Genomic DNA, 22563 nt, shown 5'->3' with positions numbered 1-22563 from the left:
CCCCCTACGGGGTAGGAGCTGTCTTAGCCCATAGAGGAAGGAATGGGGAAGAACAGCCAATAGCCTATGCTTCGAGGACCTTGGCGATGGCTGAGAGGAAGTACGCCCAAATCGAGAAGGAAGGACTGGCGGTGATATTCGCAGTAAAAAAATTTCACCAGTATCTGTACGGGCGGAAATTCACCATAGTGACGGACCATAAGCCGTTATTAGGGTTATTAAAAGAAGACAAGTCAATACCCCCGATTGCATCAGCTAGAATCCAACGCTGGGCGTTGCTACTGGCGGCATATAGATACGTTCTGGAGCACAGACCGGAAACGCGAGTAGCGCATGCAGATGCTTTGAGCAGACTTCCCCTCCCGGACACTTCGCCGCAAATACCAAAAGTAGAGGAGACAGTAATGACTCTAAATTTTTTGGACACCCTACCAGTAGACGCACAACATATTCGGTTGTGGACGCAAAAAGACCCAGTTTTAGCCAAGATGAAGCATTTACTGCTAACAGGGGAACTGGAAAGACCAGTGGAGCCCCAGATGCACACATACTGGAGCAGAAGGGACCAAATAACCGTAGAAGACGGTATCCTATTATGGGGAGCCCGGGTAATCGTCCCAGCTCAGGGCCGTCAGGCAATCTTAACTGAGTTACATCACGGACACCCAGGAGTGTCTAAAATGAAGATGCTAGCTCGAAGCTACGTTTGGTGGCCATGTTTGGACACAGACATAGCAGCCTTGGTACGTGAGTGCCAACAGGGGCAAAGAGTGCCACCAACGGCGCCATTGCACCCGTGGAATGGCCAGGCAGACCGTGGACCCGCCTGCATATTGACCACACCGGCTCTTTCATGGGCTCAATGTTTTTGGTGATAGTGGACGCCCACTCCAAATGGTTGGACGTCCACCGGGTAAACACGGCAAGCACAGCATCGACAATTGAAAAGCTCAGGGCCTCATTTGCAACACATGGACTTCCGGAGGTATTGGTGTCGGACAACGGAACAGCATTCACAAGTGGGGAATTTGGAAAATTCCTGAAGGAAAACGGAGTCCGTCACATCAAAACGGCCCCTTTCCATCCAGCGACCAACGGCCTGGCAGAGAGAGCAGTCCAGACACTTAAAGCGGGACTCAAGATGCAGCCGGCAGCGTCAATAGACACAAAGCTCTCCCGCTGGCTGTTTGATTCCAGGACCACACCGCATTCCACAACGGGCATACCGCCAGCTGTACTCTTAATGGGAAGGCGGCTGCGAACGAGGCTGAGTCTCCTTTTCCCAAATTTAACGGGGAAAGTGGAGAAACATCAGGAGGCCCAACGCAGGGGGCATGATAATAGTCGGCAGCAGAGACATTTGCAGGTGGGGGCACCGGTTTGGGTCAAGAATTATGGGAATGGACCAACGTGGGTCAAAGGCACGGTAGAGTCCCAAACAGGGCCCATATCCTATGAGGTTTCAATAGGAGGTAAGGTGCTGAAGAAACACCTAGACCAAATAAGGGCAGCGGAACCACACCTGGAGGCAGGTGAAGCAGGACCGCCTCCAGCTGGGATAGCCCAGATGGAAAGGATACCCACACCCCAGCCCCGAGCAATTTCTCCAGACCTCGTCATCCAGTCAACAGAGTCGGAGATGGACACACTCGACGAGGCCGCCGCGACACTTCTCCCCGAGGAGGAGGAAGAACAACTTCCAAGGAGGTCGTCAAGGAAAAGACGGGCACCTATAAGGTACACCCCGCCCACTTCGGAGAACGACCCGGCGGACGACACAGAGGTGACGGACCCAGACATGAGGAGCAGGAAGAAGCTCAGAGGAATGCTAGCTGGCAGGAATTCCTCGGACCTTGGGGGGGGGGGGGGGGGGGAGGGGTGTAATGAACTCCAATTGACTTTATTGGTTGGCCAATTGGAGTATGAGCTCCCTCAATGATAGCTCATCGAGGGGGCCCATATAATCACCTGTGTAGGCTTTGTGAGCAGTCTTAAGTTGACTGGACTGCTAGCAGCACTGTTTGTAGCTGCTCCTGTAATATCGTTATTGTAAATAAATATTGGTGTGGTGACGGAACTCCTGCCTCCCGTGGATTACTACAGTTGCACTCATCTACTTCTGCCGTTTTAATATACTCTGAATTGAATCAGTCCAGTGTTGGTGGCCAGATACCTTGATACTAAGCAATTGAATTCCCTCCCTACCCCTCCACACCTCTCTACATCATTTCCCTTTTTAAGACTGATGAACCATCAATTGAACGCGAGACGAGTTGCTGTACAAAAGTTAAGCTTTAATAAGCTAGATGTTAGCCCTGCGGTCGACTACAGTAAATGGATGACCGCCGGGCGTACTGGGTATTTATACGTCGCCCTGGAGGCAGGGTTAACTCAGCCTCTCGACCAATCGGGGAGCCGTCACATGACTGGTCTCAACCAATCGGTCGAGAGGCACATGACCGACCAGGGCCAATGGTAAGCCGGTGTTCTGCACCAATGGCAGGCAGCTATGTTAATCATACCACCACAAAGACACTCCTTGCAACTCACCACTTTGATTAAGCTTTCGTCATCTGACCTAATGGCCGGATTCAATGGCGTGGGCATGATGGCGGGGCAGCTTTTAGAATCAGCCTGGAGTACCCACATCCAATTCCCATCATCAGAAAATCTTTCCCTAATATCGTAGAGGGTGGGAAGGGCCTGACCTGCCAATACTGTCTGCGGGATGTTAATAATGTTCCATAGTGAGTCACTTAGGGCCAATTATCCCGCAGCTCACCGGAAATTAATGGCAGGCCTCAGATGAAATGTGATTTGCACGGGTCCCCTGCGCTTCCCAAAAGCTTTGCCTCTGGACTTGTAGGAGGGAGTACTTTGCTGACAAGCACTCAGTCCTCGATCAAGGGACCTAGCATTGGGAGGTGGAGGGGAGATGCTGATAACCAACACCCACTCTTTACATTTGACCCCTCATCGCATCCCCAATCCAGCCCAACCCCCATCTCCTGGAATTCAGTGGCAATCTCTGGTGAAAGCTTTGAAGTAATACTATCTGCAGACACCGGTTACGATACCAGCTGATGTTACTAATGGCCAGGTCAGATCCCAGAGTGAACATAGGCTTGATTGACATAATGGACCGAATCGAACGGACTCGTCGCACCCGACTCAGGCCATGATGAGGCCGTTAAATCTTGTGAGAGACCTCACGTGAGATTTGTGATGCTCTGAGTGCCTCACGAGATTGAATTCACTGCGCGGGATTCCAATTTGCATATTTAAGTGAGCAATTAGCCTCACTTAAATTTGTGTGCCAGAGCCTCCCAAGGCCTGGGATCGAACGCCCACGCCTCGGAGACCTCGCCGTGGCGCCGTTTAACACTGGTCCACATAAACATGGATCAAGCATGATAGCACCTGGGGGGAGGGTCTCCCAGGCCATTGCAGCCCCCCCGGGTGGCAGGCCTCTGGGCAGGGTGGTACCCTGGTGCTCGAGCACTTTGGCACTGTCAGCCTGGCACCCAGGCACCCTGACAGTGCATCTCGAGCGTCCTGGCAGTGCCACCTTTGCACTTTCAGTGCCGGAAATTAAAGTAAATGAGGCCACGGTGGGGCATTCCTCAATGAGGCCAAAGAAAATGAGCCCCCTTTTAATAGCGGGGTCATTCTTCACTCGGTAGGTGCCGAGAAATACCCCACTAAACACACTGAAAATGGGACCTTTTTTTTGTGTTAAATCACGGCCAATGATTATTTAACGCTTAGATAGGTTGGAGGTGGTTACTGAACGGAGTTATAGGAGTGAGAAATTACACAGTTAAACCAAGTGGGAAACATGGTCAGTCACCACCCCCAGTTGTGGTCTACTAGTTTGAGGAAGGACATTCTTGCTATTGAGGGTGTCCAGCGAAGGTTCACCATTAATTCACGGGATGACAGGACTGACATATGAAGAAAGACTGGATCGACTGGGCTTGTACTCACAGGAGTTTAGAAGAATGAGAGGGGATCTCAAAGAAACATATAAAATCCTGATGGGACTGGACAGGCTAGATGCAGGAAGAATGTTCCCGATGTTGGGGGCGTCGAGAACTAGGGGTCACAGCCTAAGAATAAGGGGTAAACCATTCAGGACTGAGATGAGGAAGAACCTCGGTGGGCTTCTCCCCTATCCGGCGGGGCGGCGGTTCCGGCGCCGAGGAATCCTCCGCATCTTCAAGGGCTAGGCCGGTGCCGGCAGGGTTGTCGTCCCACAGAACCGGAGCGGAAGGGATTTGGCGCCGCGCCAATTGGCGCCGAAGGGTCTCCGCCGGCCGGCGCGAGTTGGCGCATGCGTGGGAGCACCAGCGTGTGCTGGCGTCACCCAGCGCATACGCAGGGGGGTTCATCTTCACACTGGCCATGGCGGAGGTCCACAGCAGCCGGTGCAGAGGGAAAGAGTGCCCCCACGGCACAGGCCCACCTGCAAATCGGTGGGCCCTGATCGCGGGCCAGGCCACTGTGGGGGCACCCCACAGTGCCGGATCCCCCCCGTGCCCCCCGCAGGCCGCCCGCAGAGCCAGTTCCTGCCGGTAAGTACCAGGTCTAATTCATGCCGGCAGGACCGGCCGAAAACGGGCGGCCGCTACGCCCATTGCGGGCCGGAAAATTGGGGGGGTGGGCCACTGCCAGCGACTGCCGACTGGCGCGATTCCCATCCCAGCCAAAACGCCAGCGCCGGCGAATTCGGCAGCCGGCAGGGGAGGGATTCACGCCATCCCCCGGTGATTCTCTGGCCCGGCGGGGGGGTCGTAGAATCCCATCCCTTTTCTCTCAGAGAGTTGTGAACTTGTGGAATTCTCCACCACATAAAGTTGTTGGGGCCAGTTCGGTGGATATATTCAAGAGGGAGTTGGACGTGGCCCTTGCGGCTACAGGGATCAAAGGGTATGGAGAGAGAGCAGGACACTGGAATTCTGAATTTGCCTGTTTAGCCATGATCATATTGAATGGTGGTGCAGGCTCGAAGGGCCGAATGGCCTACTCCTGCACCTATTTTCTATGTTTTTATGTGACAGATACCACCCAAACAGCTTTTATGGATTTCTCATCAATTCCCCTTGATACGTATCACACTATGAGTTAATTAGTCTCACTGGAATTCTATCATCCCCACAAGGTTTTCTGATTGCTGCTCATGAAGAACAAACCTTGGAATCTTCTCTCAAACAATGCTTCCTCTTGGATGTCTTCACCAAGGCCCCACCTCTAGGGTTTCAATCTATTCTTCCGTATTCCTCTGAGCTGGAGTGCCACATGCATTCATGTTTTGCCTTTCATGTAATCTCTCAGATATCCAGCCATGTCAACAGAACACCACTGCTTCACAGGCCATATTAAGGTTTCACCAACCTTTGGTTCACCTTGGATCTCTGGCTTCTCACAAGCCAATGTCTCAAGGTCTGCACCTTGGAGTGCTGTCTTTAACTTGGTGCCTCTGCTCCTTGCTCTCAACTTTACTGAACAGAACCTTTTTTATAAACCTCATGGTCTTCCTCGAAATGTCTTCTCTCCCATTCCCTTGTTTCTGGGACTTTTTTGTTCTTTCATTTATGGGATCTGCTCTCTGCAGTCTCTCCATGTCTCTGTTTAAACAGTTTCTGTAAAAAGCTCCTAATTTTTATGTTACAGTCTTTCGACTGCACTGAAACTGCTTTATGTTCCCCTGTGGCTTCTCTGTTACTGGAGAAAAGACCAGTGTTTTCTTTAGTCTCGTAGAACCTAATTACAATGCAAGCTCCTAAACAAACTCACAGACTTAAAGGCAACTTTTGAAAATGAAACAAAAATTGAAGAAATAGAAATTAGGCTTAAACCTAAATTCCGATCAGTCCTGCAAGTGGGGGGGGGGGGGGGGGGGGGGGGGGGGGGGGGGTGGGGTGGGGTGTCAGTCAGTGTTGATGCAGACTTCCATTAACACCGTGCTGTTAATCTTCTTATGTGGATCAGTGTCATATTTTGTTTTACATTCTGTGAAGAATTTTGGGAAATGTTATTATGTTAAAAGTGCCATATAAATATAAGTTGTTGATGTTGAAAACCTCTGAACCGTCATCTAGAGTTTAGAGGAAAACAGTCAAGGAAAGTAAAGTGCAAGTGCCCATTGATCTTACAGGTCAATATTATTCAATGGTCTGCACTGATAATACTGAAGCATTGATCTTGACAGGTCAGCACTGAAGCATCAATCTCAACATGTTGGTACTTAATCATTGACTAAGACTAAAAGACTGATATTGACAGTTCAATATTGAAGCATTTTCCCAGACCAGTCCATGATTGTCCGTATTGAACTGGACTGGTCAGTATTGACGTATTTCCCAAGGTAGGTCAGTTCTGAGGGTTGCAACAGATATGTCCATACTTCAGCATTGGTCTAGAATAATCAGTCCATAAGCATTTGAGATAGAAGCAATAATCCAAGAGAAAATTAACAGCAACCTAGGCAAGCATGGAGCTCAATAAAGGCAAAACAGCCTGAATTTGTTCAGAATAAATCATGGCTGAAATTCTCCGTTACTGATGAGGCGGAGAATCCAGCGGCGTGAAGACCGATTCGTTTCCGATGCCCCCCCCCCCCCCCCCCCCCCCCGCTGTCGGGATCAAGCTTTGCGCCCCACCCTAGCGGGTCTTGATGACCCAGATGCATCAACATTGTGGGTCGGGCACCATTTTCTCAAGGCCCGCGTGATTCTCCGGCCCTCTGAACCGGGAATCACATGCGCGTGAATCACTACTGGTTCTGACGAGCATGGACCTGACCATGGCGGTCGAGGGGGTAACTCTTTAAGGGAGTTGCCCCCAAAATCTATCCAAGGGCCATCCTCCACTCCCCCCACAATGCAAGACCCCCCCCAAAGGATCCCTAAATAAGGAACCTCTCAGAGACACCCTAAATAAAGAGACTGCCATAGAGACCCCCTAGATAAAGAGACCCCCTAGATACCCTCTAAATTAGGCCACCCCCTAAATAAAGAGATGTCTACCAGAGACCCCCTAAATAAAGAGTCCATCCACAGATTCCTCCTAAATAAGGAACCCCCTCCACAGTACCCCCAGAAAAGTGACTCCTATCAGGAAGGCATCCAGAAGAGAGACTCGTGTCAGGAAACCACCAAGAAGAGATACCCACTGTCAAACAGCCTCCCAAGAAGAAAGAGCCCTGTCAGGAAGCCCTCCAGGAGAGAACCCCCTTTCAGAAAGCACCCTAGAAGAGGAGAGGTGTCCATCTGGAAGCTAGGGAGAAGCCCAGACAGGCAGTGAAAACAATTACCGCTTTAACACTCACCTGGGCAATACACCTGCTGGCATAGACCTGCCAATTCTGGGAGAATTCTGGAAGAAGATCCCTGGCCAACGGCACAACTGTTGCTGAAGTATGGCGGTGCTGGACACTGTCCGTACGTCTTCTCTCTCTCTCTCTCTCTCTCTCTGCAGCCACCATGCCAAGTTCAGGCAGTTGAGGCCACACGTGGACCGCGGCATCTGAAACTCGGCCCATCGGAGGTGGAGCATCGCAAGTGGGTCCTATAATGAGATGTAAACGTGGTTGCAACTACGCGCGGCACAATGACGCTGTTCTGGAGGAGGTAGAGCATCGTAACTCAGCGTCAAACCAGCGCCTGCTGTAATTTCGGCATCGGGAGCTATTCTCCGCTGATCGCCGTTCCCGGTTTTGGCGTCGGGCAATGGAGAGTCACTCCGAAATGGAGCGTTCCACCCCATCTTTTTATCTTGATTGCGTTTTGATGAGATAAAAGAGAGGGTGGAGGAAATTAATGTGGTTGATGCAGACTTCCAAAAGGTGCAAAATAAAGTACCACATGTTAAACTTGTCAGCAAAATAGAAGCCAATGGAATAAAAGGGATGGTAGCAGCATGGATAGAAAATTAGGTAAGACATAAAAAACAGTTTTGATGTCTTGCTGACTAGAGGGAGCTATACAGAGGTATTCCTCAAAGTTCAGAATTAAGACAATTGCTGGTTTTGATATCCGGGAATACCGCATATTTAGTAGACACATTCCTGGAAACCACTACCTAAAATCAAGAGAACGGGAAAACTAGTGCCCTCTGGCTTTCTAGTGACCGTGCCCTGTCTGGTGATTGGCTGCTGTGTTCTGTGTGTTGATTGGTCTTTCAGTGTGTCAGTCAGTGTGTGTCTATGCACCATCATATACTTGTGTGTATATTATGACATTTCCCCCTTTTTTTAAAAATGTGTGTACGTGGCAATAAATAGTGTGGTATGTGAATGTTCCTGACTATGTAGGGCATATGTGAGCATATTTACAGGACTATATACATAATTCCTAACATATTTACACGGGAAGGTGTCTAGTGCAGATAGACAGTATGTAACACAAAGCAGAACAAGAACAACAGTATGTACAAACTAGTGAATTAATGAACACGGTAACGAAACAATCAGTTCATGAGTTTAGAGAGTCCATGAATTAAGGCAGTTCATAAATTCAGTCTCAGTGTTCAATGTTCAGTACTGGGAAGGACTTTGCTTTTGTTTTCTGAAGCACCTTGTGTTTGGTGATGATGCCCACCCAAAATGGCGCTTTGGGATCCTCGGTGTAAAGATCCAGCATCATGTCGGAGTCGGAATCAGTGACCGGTGGCTGGACGGTCCGGACATCCCTGCGCGGCTGGTGGGAGTGACGAGAGGTAGTTTGTTGAGCAGACCTACATAGGGCTGCATAGTGGCCAAGCTTGCCACACTGGAGACAACGTCGGGATTTTGCGGGACATTGCCGCTTTAAGTGGGCGGAGCCACAGTTGTTGCACGTCGTGACGTCAGTTCGTTCTGCGGTGCGGTAGTACGTAGTGCGCACCTGCGCAGTTAGGTCTTCGGCCTCACCATCCCCTTGGTCGGTGCGCGCATGCGCGGGAGCCTGTGAAAAGCGCGCGAAATGGCCGCCCTCATCCAGGCTCAGGCCCTGGAGCTGTTTTATGGCCTGCACCCGCTCTGCCTCGTGGGGGCCTTGCCGCGCCGTTTCTGCCGCTTGAATGTGCGAGTATCAGTTAGTGGCATGTTCATGCAGAACGCAGGTCTCGATGGCTATAGCAAGGGTGAACTGTTTAACTTTGAGGAGATGCTGGCATAGGGGGTTGGATTGCACACCGAAAACGATCTGGTCACGGATCATCGCATCAGAGGTGGAGCCGTAATTGCAGGACTGCGTGAGGATGCGAAGGTGTGTGAGGAAGGATTGAAATGGTTCATCCTTACCCTGCAAACGATGTTGAAAAACATAGCGCTCAAAACTTTTGTTTACCTCGATGTCACAGTGACTGTCGAATTTGAGCAGGACCATCTTGAACATGGACTTGTCTTTACCTTCAGTGAATGTGAGGGAGTTGAAGATATGGATGGCGTTTTTAAGAAGGAATACTAATCGGCACCCGTATGACCACTTGCTGGGGAGGCCAATAGATCACATGGGGCCATTAGAAAAAGGTTGCTCCCATTAATTATATGGAGATTCGGCTTAAGTGCTGATTATTGGTTTCTCGCCACGCTACGACAGGATCCTGATCACGCCAATGGGAGCGGGCTGGTTGGCTCGCAAACAGATCAGCACCCGACACAGTTCTTGATTTTGGTCTCTCCTGCAATTTAATGGCCTTGTAGCGCTCTCGCTTAAGTGCAACATAATAATAATAATCTATTTTTGTACAAATCACACCCAAAGCTTTTAGTTGAAATAATCGGCAGAATTTTACACTCCCCTGTGGTGGTAATAGTGTGGAGGGGCTGGGGTGGCAGTGGTGAAACTGAATGGGCGCGTTCTCCACTCCCGCGCGGCATCGGGAAGGCCGTTGTGAACTCGGCCGAGTTTCACGATGGCGTCGGAGGCCGCTCCTCGCACCCTATTCACCCCCCCCCCCCCCGGGGGCTAGGAGCGCCGTTGTGAGAAACCCGGCCGCCGGGCCTTGACGCTTGCGTCAAAGCGGCGCGCCGAGAATGACACGACGTGGCGCCTAAGTGACGTCAGCCGCGCATGCGCAGGTTGGCCAGCTCCAACCCGTGCATGCGCGGTTGCCGTCTTCCCCTCCGCTGCCCCACAAGACATGGCGGCTTGATCTTGCGGGGCGGCAGAGGGGAAAGAGTGCGTCTCTTAGAGACGCCGGCCCGACGATCGGTGGGCACCGATCGCGGGCCAGTCCCCTCCCGAGCACGGCCATGGTGCTCAATCCCCTCTCCGCCCCCCACAGGCCCCAAACTTACCTTTCGCGCTACGTTCACGCCGGCAGCGACCAGGTCTGGTTGCCGCCAGCGTGAACAGGTCGGGAACATCAGGCTGCTCGGCCCATTCGGGCCGGAGAATCACCGGTCGCCGTGAAAAACGGTGAGCGGCGATTCTCCGAGCAGGGGTGGGAGAATTGCGGAGGGTGCCAGGGCGGCGTGTCCTGATTCGCCCGGCCCTCCCGCGATTCTCCTACCCAGCGTGGGGAGCGGAGAATTGCGCTCAATGTATGGGATTGGCACCCACCCAAATCCAGATGCAATTTCACGTATGGGCAGGCAAGGCCTGGGCGGTTTAGTAACTCAGAAGTGAGGAGCGCTTAACTCTGAAGGCCTCCTTAGAGCTTTGACAAAGAGTCATCGGACTCGAAAACATTAGCTCTTTTCTCTCCCTACAGATGCTGCCTGACTTGCTGAGATTTTCCAGCATTTTCTCTTTCGTTTCAGATTCCAGCATCCGTAGTAATTTGCTTTTATCCTTTGAGTTGTGGTTCCCTCCCCCATGGACGTCGGATCTCTGGGACTCTACTTCCTCCTCCCCCAGCCTACCTCCTGATGCTGCGATTGTTCCCGCCCTCCTCCCGGCTGGTCGTCCCCTACCCTATTTCCCCCTGGACATACCCTTTCAAATATCCCGGGACTTAGTCCCAGGCAGCGTGCTGCATTACCACTTCTGGCCACTGCAGAGCTGTGCCTGGCTGTGTCTAAAAACCAATCTGACTGAACGACAACTCTCACGGGCTTCCTCCCAAGGGCAGACGGAAATCCTGCCCACTGCCAATCAACGCTCAAGTGAGTGTGTTTTGTATTATAAGGATAGGTCATGTGGAATTGTTCCTGATACATTGGATGACATGTTGGTTTGTAACAAGAGAAGCAGTCTGCCATGAAATGAACAATGCATGATTCTGACTGAGCTGTGGATGTGTCTAACGAGCTCTGCACATTTATGCCCAGAGAATCTAATTGCTGTTGCAAGGCAAGTCTGAAGATTGCCGGGTCATAATTCCTCAGCACCATTTCAGAAGACACATAAATTACTTTTTTCTTTTGATAAATCTTTTGGCATGTTGAAATGTAACCACTAAAGTGTGATGGACAGTGATGTGTCATCTTCAAATGATGTGTGGGGCTAAAATTTAATTTACTGCAGAGAAGCAAAGGAGAATAGACTGAGACCATCTTTTTGGACAGCTTTGTGTTAATATTCCTCCAGCTTTTCCAGTCATGTCACTCTTCAAAGTAAACAAATGATACAATGTTGAATGATGATACAATGGTACAATGATAGAATTTTGAAAGAGTATAGGATAATGCGCCTTGGCATAGTCACTCTGTTAAATGCTGAACAACTTCAAGTTTCATGAAATGGAAAGGAGTTGTTACGTTTATAAATACTATGAACAGTAAATGTGCCGTTTTAGATCCGTCCTTCAGAATGCCTGTGTTGGAAGCTTTTTTTGTACTTCATTATTTGCTAACCAGGGATACCTGCTGCAACAATAAAAAGAAAGATTGCATTTGTAAAGCAATTTTCACCGCCACCAAATATCTCAAAACTCTTTATTGCCAATAAAATACTTTTTGAAGTGTACTCATTCTTGTAGAATATGGGAATTATATTTTGCAAACCATATTGAAGATAGAAAAGTAACTAAAAGTGACTACTGAACAGACTGAAAGCAAATCAAGCACAGTTAGGACACGAAAGTTAAATGTTTTTTGCATTTTAATTATTTACTCAATCTGTGGGAAACTTATAACAAGGGCTTCATGTACAAACCAGTGTTTGTTTGATTTCTTTTTCAAAAAGTAAAAATGATATTTGATACAACAGTGGGTAAATATTTTGTATCAGCAATCAAGTGTTTAATGACTTTAATGTACAAAAAAATCACGAATGGGTTATGCAAAACAAATACCAAGGGAGGAAACCAAAACCTTAGCCAATGTGAACAATTTTAAGATTGGTTTAATCGAAGGGAAGGAGGTGGAGAGGCAGAGTGGTTTAGGGATGGAGCGCCAGAGAATGGTACTTGTGATGATAGGTATCATCTGTATATAATATGAGTAGTTCATCGTTACTGTCAATTCTATGATCCTTAATCGGCATGTGTATTATAAATTATATGTTTTACTGTTGTAGTTCTAACATCCGACCAGCAGGCGGGGTGAGTATGGAATCCCAGGACCCAGATACACCACCTGTTCCTCCAGAAGGTGTTTGTAGAGAGTTGATAGCAGTCGCATATTAGAAAGCTCTGTTGTATCTCAGTGTAAGTGAGTGTCAGACATTATTTCCAACTCTATTCATCTTAGATATTTTAGTTATTCATTAGCTTTGTTTATAAAATCTAATGTTCTTTGTTCACATCAGCCCAATCAAAGAACATTATAGTACACATGGCTGAAGGTTTGGACACAACATGAAAGCAAGATTACAGATGCATAAACTGCACAGAGATGGAAGAGCAAAATATTCAGGAGGAGAATGTTGGGATGGAAGTTGGAGCAGTGATAGGGCCATGTTAAGTTATCAGGGCAGAATTCTTCGGCATAGGGTTTCTTTTTTCCTGCCAGCAGTGTACACCCGCCTGTGGGTTTCTTGGCAGGTTGGGGTGGCTTCAATGGGAAATCTCATTCACAAGTGGCGGGAGTAGAGAACCTCGCTGCCAGCAAATGGCGCGTCGCCAAGAAACACACGGCTGGGGACCAGAGAACTCAGTCCCAGATCATTTACAAATCAATATAAGGGGCGGGATTCTCCAGTACCCCAGACGCGTGTTTCTTGGTGGGCGCCGTTCGCTGTTGCCAGGATTCTCTCCTCCCGCCACTTGTCAATGGGCTTTCCCAGTGAAACCAACCCACACTGCCGGGAAACTCGCAGGCGGAGTTGCGTTTCCAACAGGAAAAGAGAATCCCGACGACAGGAGAATTCCCGGCAAGGACTTTAAATTTAAGGCATTGGAGAGGGGAAGTAAATATATGTCAGCAACAATGGGAAGAATGGGACAACTGGAGCAAATATAGGAGAGGATTCTTGCATAGAGTTTTTTAATATTTTGTACTTTATGGAAAGTGAAAGTTGGGAAGTGAGCAAGGAAAACTTTGAACAGCAGAGTCTGGAAATGAAAGCGATATTATGAAATTTCAGCATTTGAGGCAAGCAATGTAACAAAGGCGGAAGTAAGCTGTCTTTATATTGGAGAGATTATTAGATGTGAATTTCAGCTCAAGGTAGAATGAATGCAAAGAAGAGTTTCGTTCAGCCTGAAACAGTGGTTGAAGAGAGATTGGAATCAATGTCAAGGGGACAGTGTTTTAACAGTCAATACACTTACCACTTGAGTCATCATCTTCTTCAAATATCATTACTTTAAAACTACTGTCATTTCAGTTGAACTATAGTTGGCACTGTAAGCTCCACCATTTAAAAACTAATATTAACTTTTGCTCAATTTGATTTTCAGCAAATGTATGATATTAAGGTCACCGTGAAAATATTGGGTTATTCCAGTAGTCACAGAATTTTAAATAGTTACTGTGCAGAAGAGGCGATTTGACCTGCCAGGCCCCTTCTAGCCCTCTGCATAAGCACTTTATCTAGCTGCACTCCCTCACCGCCTACCCTTGGCCAAGTCATTTTTTTTTCACTTTCTCCCTCTTCAATTACTTATCAAATTTCCTTTTGAATCTGCCTCCATCTCCTTTTCAGGCAGTGTATTCCTGTCGTCATAGTAACCACTTGCCAAGTAAAGAGGACTTTCCTTCTGTCGCCTTATAGTTCTTATGTCAATCACCCTAAACCTGGTTCTCAATCCTGCTGCCAATGGCAGTAACTTTTTTCGACCTACACCATGCTTTTGAACATTTTCCCCAATCTCCTCGATCACTTTGAATTTTCATGGAGTGAGTCGTTCCTTGGAGGTGAAATGACAATAACACTGAGTTGAATTATATAAAATGGCAATTCTCACTGTTACTCTGGAGGTTCCACTGACCTTCTGCTGAGAATAAGGCAGTACCTCTGGTAAACCCCTGTGGAAATTCGAGGTTTGTATGTTTTGAGAGTCACAGGTGAGGTACTACCCCTGTAACCATGATGCATTTTCAAGTTTGTCTAACTTTTAGATTTGAAGCTGCATTCCTCGCTAATCTTTATGTACTTACATTCATTATCTTTGCAGTCGGTGTCATCTTCTGTCTAGTAGCATAAGTATAATTGGTGAATTAAATATGATAATTTGTGGTGCAAATAAAGTAGGTTAGAATATTTTATTCGTGCGAAAAAACTGTCAGTGAAATTGTCAGTCAATACAGGTAAAGTCACTTCACAAAGAATGATATTTGTTTTAGAAAATTTGCTGCAATGAGTACTGTTATTTCTAATACTTTGCAAAAAATGTACCTGGATGAATCCATGCAGCTTTTGAAGTGAAATTTTGACACGTTCAGAAGTAAATCATTTGTTATACATTACTGGTCACGTAACCTCTCTGAATAAGATAGCAGCAACTTTTTTATATTTATAAAACCATGATTAATTGTCGATGCACAGTGACATCCAATGCTTGTCTTGTAGGTAATTATGGAGAAAGTGGCATGGAAGCTTTTAAAGACATGGCAACTAAAGAGGGAATCTGCATTGCTCACTCCTACAAAATCTACAGCAATGCTGGGGAGCAGAGCTATGATAAGCTTTTGAGGAAGCTGCGCAGTCAACTACCAAAGGCCCGAGTTGTGGCTTGCTTTTGTGAGGGCATGACTATAAGAGGGCTGCTGATGTCCATGAGGCGACTTGGATCTATGGGAGAGTTCCAGCTGATTGGCAGGTAAGTGAAATTCTCAGGCTTTACTCAATTTATCTTTACATATTGGTGTGGCTCAAGTCAGGGGCTTGAGAAGTTTGGAAAAATAATGACTGGAAAAAAGACAAAGATAATTATATTCCTGGAAAAAAGCAATGAATGTATAGCCTTCAATGTACCAAATCCATTGACTTAAAATATTGGTTATTGGTAAGTAAATGTGAGGATGCAGCAGGTGGAAAAAAAGGGGTTTGAGAGGTGAAGACCTGTTTACCCAGCCTATTAAATGATAGAGAACCCACTTTATTTTGGGGATTGAATGCTTGTGTGCCTTGAGGTCAGGGATTGAGGGGTTTATCTGCCGCTATGGATACGGGGGGTGAGTGGGGGAGGGGTTAAATATTGGGTTGGGGGTGAGCAAGAGATTGGGATTTGGGGCTTCCAGGCAGAGATTTTTAAAAACATTTATTCAAGGGATATATGGGCATTGTTGGCTAGGATAGCGTTTGTTGCTCATCCCTAACTACCCTTGAGAAGGTGGTTTGACAGAGACTATTGAATCAGGGGAGAGATTGTTGAGAATTGTTTCATTTCTTCACCTGCTCATCGGTGGCCTCCTGGAAATGCAGTAGATTTAGTCCATTTGGATTTTCAAATAAGCGTGATGAAATCTCTTTCAGGAGACTGCATGCAGATTAACATCATGGATAGGAAAATAACTGACTGATAGAAAATGGAAGATTAGGATAAATCAAAACAGAAATTGCTGGAAATACACAATGGGTCAGGCAGCATCTGTGGAGCGAGAAATAATTCATGTTTCAGGTCAATGACATTCTGCCCATATAACTGTTGAATTGGTATTAGAACTTGCAGCTCTATAAATATTGCTTCTACTGATAATATTATTTCTCACTCATTGCAGTGGTCTTATATTGTAGGTAATTATTTATACTGACCCTAAGCAACAGGAAACAAAATACAAACAATGAAAATGATATAGCTCACACATGCACAACATTGCAATATATAAGGATTATATTTTATTTCAAATGTTACTCCTGTGGAAAAGCAGACCAGTACTGAGAATGTTTCAGAAACAATGCCCAGATGTCTCTTTGTGGAGATGTCTGTTGATATCAGTGGGACCAATGACTGGCTCCACTGGATAGTGTTAGCCAGGTAATCCTCAAGGTCAGCCAGGCAACCTGCCACAACAAGATTACGAATCACACACCATGTTTGGAAAGGGAGACAAATAATCTTTCATTTTGAAGTCAGTTATGTCATAACTTGCCAATTGTGTCACCATGTCAGTTGCGCTAACAGCAGTAGTTGAAAATACTGTTTCGTGAATAATTCTCACAACCTTTTTCAAGAGACCTGGTTATAGTAGCAACGGCAACTTGCATTTTTTTATCCCGCTTTTTCCACAGTAAAAACATCCCAAGTTGCTTCGCACGGCATTATAAGACAAACTTGACATTGTGCAGCATAACAAAAATAGCTCAAAATCAAATCCGTCACCTAGCCTCATAATAATAAAATGTTTAGCTAATTTGCATACATCCTCTTTTCCTGAAAACAATATTAAATGACCAGTTTGTCGAAGTGCTTTGCCTGCAATATTTGACTGTTTTGCGCCCTGCAACATGAAGAGACACATGTTCTGACTATTAATAATGTTTTCTTTCTGAACAATGCTTCCTAGGTTTGCATGACTTTTAAAAATAAAACTCAACAGTAACTGCCATGTTTTGAAAAATCGCAGCTCCTGGTTGGGAGGTGCAGATACAAATGCTGCTATAATTGATGAGTAATCTCTCAGGGGGGCTTTGTTAAATACTGCTGTGTTGTTTTGTAGTGCTCACAAAAATGTAATATTTAAAAGGGGGCTGTTTCCAAACATCCACCGTGGAAGTTGTAAGAAATGGGCAATATATTAGATTGCAAATATCGTCATGTAAAATTATCATCCTGAAATATCAATATGGGTCGCTGAAAATTATTTTACAAAAGTAGTCAAGATTTATGTGTCTAAAACAACAATAAAATAAATAATAGCATCTGATATTTTCCCAGCAATCAACATTTTAACTTTATTATGTAAACCTGAGGATCAACTGGTACAAATAATCTTACCGAACAGATACAGCTTTTTTTGTAACTCCGGATAAATGCTTCTAAACTTCCCTTGTATTGATTTGATGGCAGGTTGACTACTGACTGAAATCTTTCTTCTTCCACAACACACAGTTGCACACATCACATCCAAATAATAGAATAATTGTTGACTGAACAGGGTGAAAGTACCTCCTTTATTGCTGCTGGTAGTAAATGCACGTTTTTGTGGAAATCAAAAAGAGCAATTCTGTATAAAGGCAAAGGGAAAATCCAATGCTAAATATCTGCCATGTCACTGAGTGAAATGCATTGATAGAGATGCATTTTTTTCTCATTGATTCAGACACCCCTTTCCGCATGTCCCCAAAGAAATAGGTTCAGTAAGGCTATTTCTCTTGCAAAGCAAGAGGCCAACAGTTCAAAATCTGTTTAAATAAGCAAATTGGGATCCTATGCCTGTTGTAGTACTCAGATTACAACTTTCAAGATGAAATGGGTGAAGCATATGATCGACGAGTAAAGGAAAATGCTTCCGGAATTTAGAGCTAAGCAGCCTGGCTTTAATTATGTTATCCTGTTCTGGAATTTTCCCATCAGAGGAAAATTGTGTCTAGATCTACCTGATTGCGTCACTTTATCAAACACTTCGATTAGATCACCCTTCAAACTTGTAAACTCAGAAAAATGTATACCAAGTTTATATGACCTTTAAGCCATGATACTGTGATGAATCTCTTGTACCCCCTCTGAGACAATCGTACCTGAGGTTCAGTGCACACAGCTGAACTTAGTCCTGTTAATCGGGTCTGCCCAAGGCTGCGTACTGCCGAAGCATTGGACGAGATATAAATCAGCATCTCACCTCACGCACCTTGCTCTTCTTGCCCAATGTGCTAGTTGAAAAGCAAGTAAATATCTGGACTTTTTCATGAAGAATAGCTACATAGACGAGGTATTGGTGAGCAGCAGTGATTGTAGAAGTAAACCATAATGGGAGTCAGTGGGCTGAATTCTCTGGTCTCTTCGCTATGTGTTTCTCAGCAGCGTGCCATTCGCTGGTGGGGGGGGGGGGGGGATTCTATATTCCTGCCACTTGTCAATGGGCTTTCACATTGTAACCACCCTATGCTGCCAGGAAACCCAAGGGCGGGGGTGCACTGCCAGTGGGAAAATTGAATTGCGACAGCCGAAGAATTTCGGCCACTGTCTTTAGAAAAGCAGAAACTTAAATTTGTAGCTGCAAAGAACTTCTGCCAATTAATTAGTAGAACGTTGGTGCAGTACAGGCTGGAGAGAAGATGGCAACTCATCATCTCAGAATATCAATTTATTTAAGTCATATATATAATTTATAGTTTTTTTACAATTAAGGGACAATTTAGCATGGCCAATCCTCCTACCCTGTACATCTTTGGGTTGTGAGGGTGAGACCCATACAGACGTGGGGAGAATGTATAAAATCCACACGGACGGTGACCCGGGGCTGGACCGAACTGGAGTCCTCAGCTAACCACTGTGTAGTTACGCCACCCTAAGTGTTATATATAAGGAGAAATTTTAACTCCTAGTATTAGCCATCAGAATACACAATTCTACTGCTTGGGAGTTGCTGTGAGAGGTCCATTTAATAGCCAGACTTCATCAACATAGACACAGCCAGCTGCCTACCTAAAACAGAGCGCCAGAGGCAACTCATCACATTTCAGCTGGTGAATATGGGGCCATGGAAGCTGAAGTGTTCGTTTCAAAAACAGGTAAGGGCAAACGGAATGATAGGAACATAGCAATTGTTTCTAATGAGAATTTGCAAAATGATAAATCCTGTTCTCTAAAAAAAAACCTGTCAGGCTGACATGATATTGTTTTGAATTAATTTGTTTGTTGAAAGCCGTACGAAACCATTACTATTGCTTGTCCTGTGAAATATCACATGGCATCTATTCGAGCTGTGAGGGGCAGGTCTGAGGAGCAGCAAAGGACTTCAACATTGACGGCACGGACTAAGTTCAGTTCTCAAATTGCATGTAAATCACATTCACAGCCCTGCTGCATTCAGATTTGCAATGTACTTCAAAGGAATTAACAGTTTAATTCAATATTGTTTGTCATAGAATTGCTACAGTGTAGAAGGAGGCCATTCAGCCCACCATGTCTGCACCGACCATTTGAAAGAGCCCAATCCCCTGCCCTATACCCGTAACTCCACCTAACCTTTGGGCAATTTATCATGACCAATCCACCTAACCTACACATCTTTGGACTGTGGGAGGAAACCAGAACAGACAGTCACCTAAGGTCTTAATCGAACCCAGGTCCCTGATGCTGTGAGGCAGCAGTGCTAACCACCAAGCCACCATGCCGCCCATGTCAACAGAATTTCTATTGCCAACTTTTAGTTGCAATTTATATATATATATATATATAAGTGTTGGTGTGAGAATACTTGGTTAAATGTCAAATTTTCGGCAGTATTCCATCTATCCTGTCAGGTCTGTTGTTTTGAATGCAGGTGGTTGAACTGCTTATTTCTTAACATCTGTAATTTGACCCTGTTTTCCAGAAACTGCTGAGTTTGTTTATTTGTTAGCAACCTTTTAATGGGTTAAAATTTCAATGCTTGGTAAAAATGGTCTTGTTCAATTGAGGATTTGATAACTTTGTTAAAGAAGGGTAATTTTAACTTTGGGGGATAATGTAAAATGGACGATTATATGTCTCCAATTTTCATTAACACTGACTTTAATGGAACTGAAACTCGGGAGGGATACATAATAAATGGCTAAATCAACATCACCTAAACTAACACCCAAAATCAAAATGATCCTCAGTGACTATTTCAGTATGAAGCACTCCCTGAATTTTTGTGTTAACATTTAAAGAACCCGAACATTTACTTCCTGTCTTGAGAATGGATTTCCATTCGAAGTGTGTTGCTTTTTCTTTAACACATTCTTACATGCTGTACGCTTGGGATTACCTTTTTTGTCAAAGCATTTAAATTGCTTTAGGTGTCACTACAATGACTTTAAGTAAATTGTCTTTCATTTTTCCCATGAGACTTTGCCCTACATGTTCTCATTAGGTTCAGAGACAGCAGTAATTGTTTTAAAGATAATGGTAAATTGAACCTAATTTGTGCCGAATGTGGTCTATTGGCAGGCTTTCAAAACATCCTCAAAAACCACCTTCAGAGAAAGTGGGCCCTATTGCACTTGGGGGCTGCAAAATTGTACTCCTGGATTCTAATGTTCGGGGTGCTGTTTTGGTAACAAAATGGTAGTTGGTGCTACAAGTGCACACTTCCAGTGTGGCCTGTGCAAAACACAATCATGGCATTGCTGTTAGTATGGGCATCAGGGTCGTGCACTGGAAATACGCAGAGTACTCAGGTTGTAATGTCAGTCAGCACGTAATATGAATGTGATGTGAGTGCTGCCATCTTTGACTTTGCCAACCCAGCTCACATCCAAATAGGCACCTCTGAACATACATCCAGCAGGAGGAAGGACCCATCCCTCTCCCAAAACAGCACGAGTTAAATGAATCATCAGCGACTTGCGGTTTGGATGTTGATTTATTTCAACTGATTCAATTTGAGATTTTCAAAGTGTTTGATGGTCGGAAGAGTTTAAAGTTGGTGAAATTGACAGGCAGTTGTGTTGCAGGTAGAGAAGGGCTAAGATGTGATCCCAGGTATTCTGAGTTGACTACGTAATTTCAGGCATGACTGTTGTAGCAACCGTCCCTCTTGGACCTCCGCATGACAGGGAGATGGAACAGGGCAGCAAAGAAGAGGTGAAGCTGCTCACAGAGGGTTGCGGAAGGGCCCTTAGATGAAGCCTGTATTTATCTAGGATCTTCAGATGACATTGCCCTTACTTCAACCTCAGCCAACGGTAAGATGTGTGCTATCCTGTTTTACCGAGTAGGTGCTTGCAAAGCTCTGTCACATCTTGTAGTTAGAACTGCCAACTCAAAGCAAAGCAAGGATTATGCTGCCACTGGTTATGATGGTGATTGTGGCTCTCAAATTATTGGTGTTGGGATCCTCCAAGACTGGAGTAGGCAACATTTGTAACATATCCCCACTCTCCATTCACTTTTCAGCAAGAGTGGTGACAGATGCTGTCCATGCCACAAAAGGTTAATGTGTTCCCTCTGAGCAGAGAGAAGCAGGTAAATCAAGCTTATGGCTTTGGCAGGACTGCAGGCTTCACCATTGTACAAAGCATCAGCAAAGGCACACACAAAGCTTTGTACATACTACACCTAAATGCAGAGTTGCACTGCAACCATGGGTTTCACTGAGTCAGGAACCATGCTCATACCTGTTAATGGTACCCTGATATCTCCAGAGTACTTGAACAATCGCGTCCATCAAAGGGTGGCTGCTGGAAACGGAAAAAAAGAGTCCTGTTTTTGGTGGGTTTAGTGAGATGTTTCTCGCCGCCTGTCATGCCACGAATAACCCCCCCTATCAAATGGGATTCAGGTATTTTTGGCCTTGTTGAGGAATACCCTGCCGATGATGCACTTACTCATCAGTACAGGAACAGATCAGGGTGCATTTTTAAATGCCGCCCCAATCTTTTGACCCCTCACCGCAGCCTCTGGCACAACACCTCAACTTACCTGTTCGAGGGTCCTTGAGCCCCCCTCACCCCACCTCTTAAGGGCAGGGCACCCTCTGGCTCGATCCCCGGCAGGGGCAACATGGCACCCAGGCAATTTAGTACTGTCACCCTGGCACCCTGGCAATGACACCCTGGCACAAAGGCAGTGCCTGGGTGGCACTTCCAGGATGCCTGGGTGGCAGTGCCAAGTTGCCAGACGAGCTGTGCCAAGATGCCCGGGTGGCAGCTGGAGTGTCAGGTTACCACTTTGATCAGAGCCCGACCACCCAGGAGCCTCCGATGGCCTCAGGGAACCCCTCCTCCCAGGTACTGTTACACTTGGTCCACGTTTGTGTGGACGCGTGCTAAATGGCGCCATGGCATGGTCTCCCAGGTGCGGGCTTTCATACCCGGGTCTTGGGAGAATCCAGCGTCAAGATATTTAAGTGATCCCGACTGCTCATTTAAATATACAAATCTGGATTATCCCGAGTGAGGGCGGGAACCCGATCATGATGGCTCGTGAGATCTTGTTAGATCTCGTGAGGTGTTCCGAAAGTTGCAAATCTTGCAAGAAACTTCTCACGAGGTGTAACGGTCTCATCGCATCACCGAATCATGCGTGACGAGGCTGTTCGATCTTGCCCATAGGCTGTCTGTTCTTCACCTAACTTATATTTTTGTCGTGTACGCCAACCAAATGTGGCCAAAATAGGTG

The 22563-nt window shown here is 46.1% G+C and overlaps 1 protein-coding gene across 5 annotated transcripts in view; it reads left to right on the top strand.

The window, feature by feature from the left end:
• The window catches only part of grm5b (glutamate receptor, metabotropic 5b), a 772206-nt gene that overhangs the window by 255929 nt on the left and 493714 nt on the right, over positions 1–22563 (top strand). For all 5 annotated transcript variants that reach the window (XM_038818171.1, XM_038818170.1, XM_038818168.1 and 2 more), the window contains one exon: positions 14883–15132. In XM_038818171.1, the coding sequence (XP_038674099.1) occupies positions 14883–15132 (250 nt within the window). The remainder of the gene's footprint in view (positions 1–14882; positions 15133–22563) is intronic.

The sequence above is a fragment of the Scyliorhinus canicula genome, chromosome 14 (genome assembly GCF_902713615.1).
Source record: "Scyliorhinus canicula chromosome 14, sScyCan1.1, whole genome shotgun sequence".
Taxonomy (NCBI): Eukaryota; Metazoa; Chordata; class Chondrichthyes; order Carcharhiniformes; family Scyliorhinidae; genus Scyliorhinus; species Scyliorhinus canicula.
Note: the sequence above shows the minus strand (reverse complement) of the source record. Positions and strands in the feature narration are given on the sequence as shown.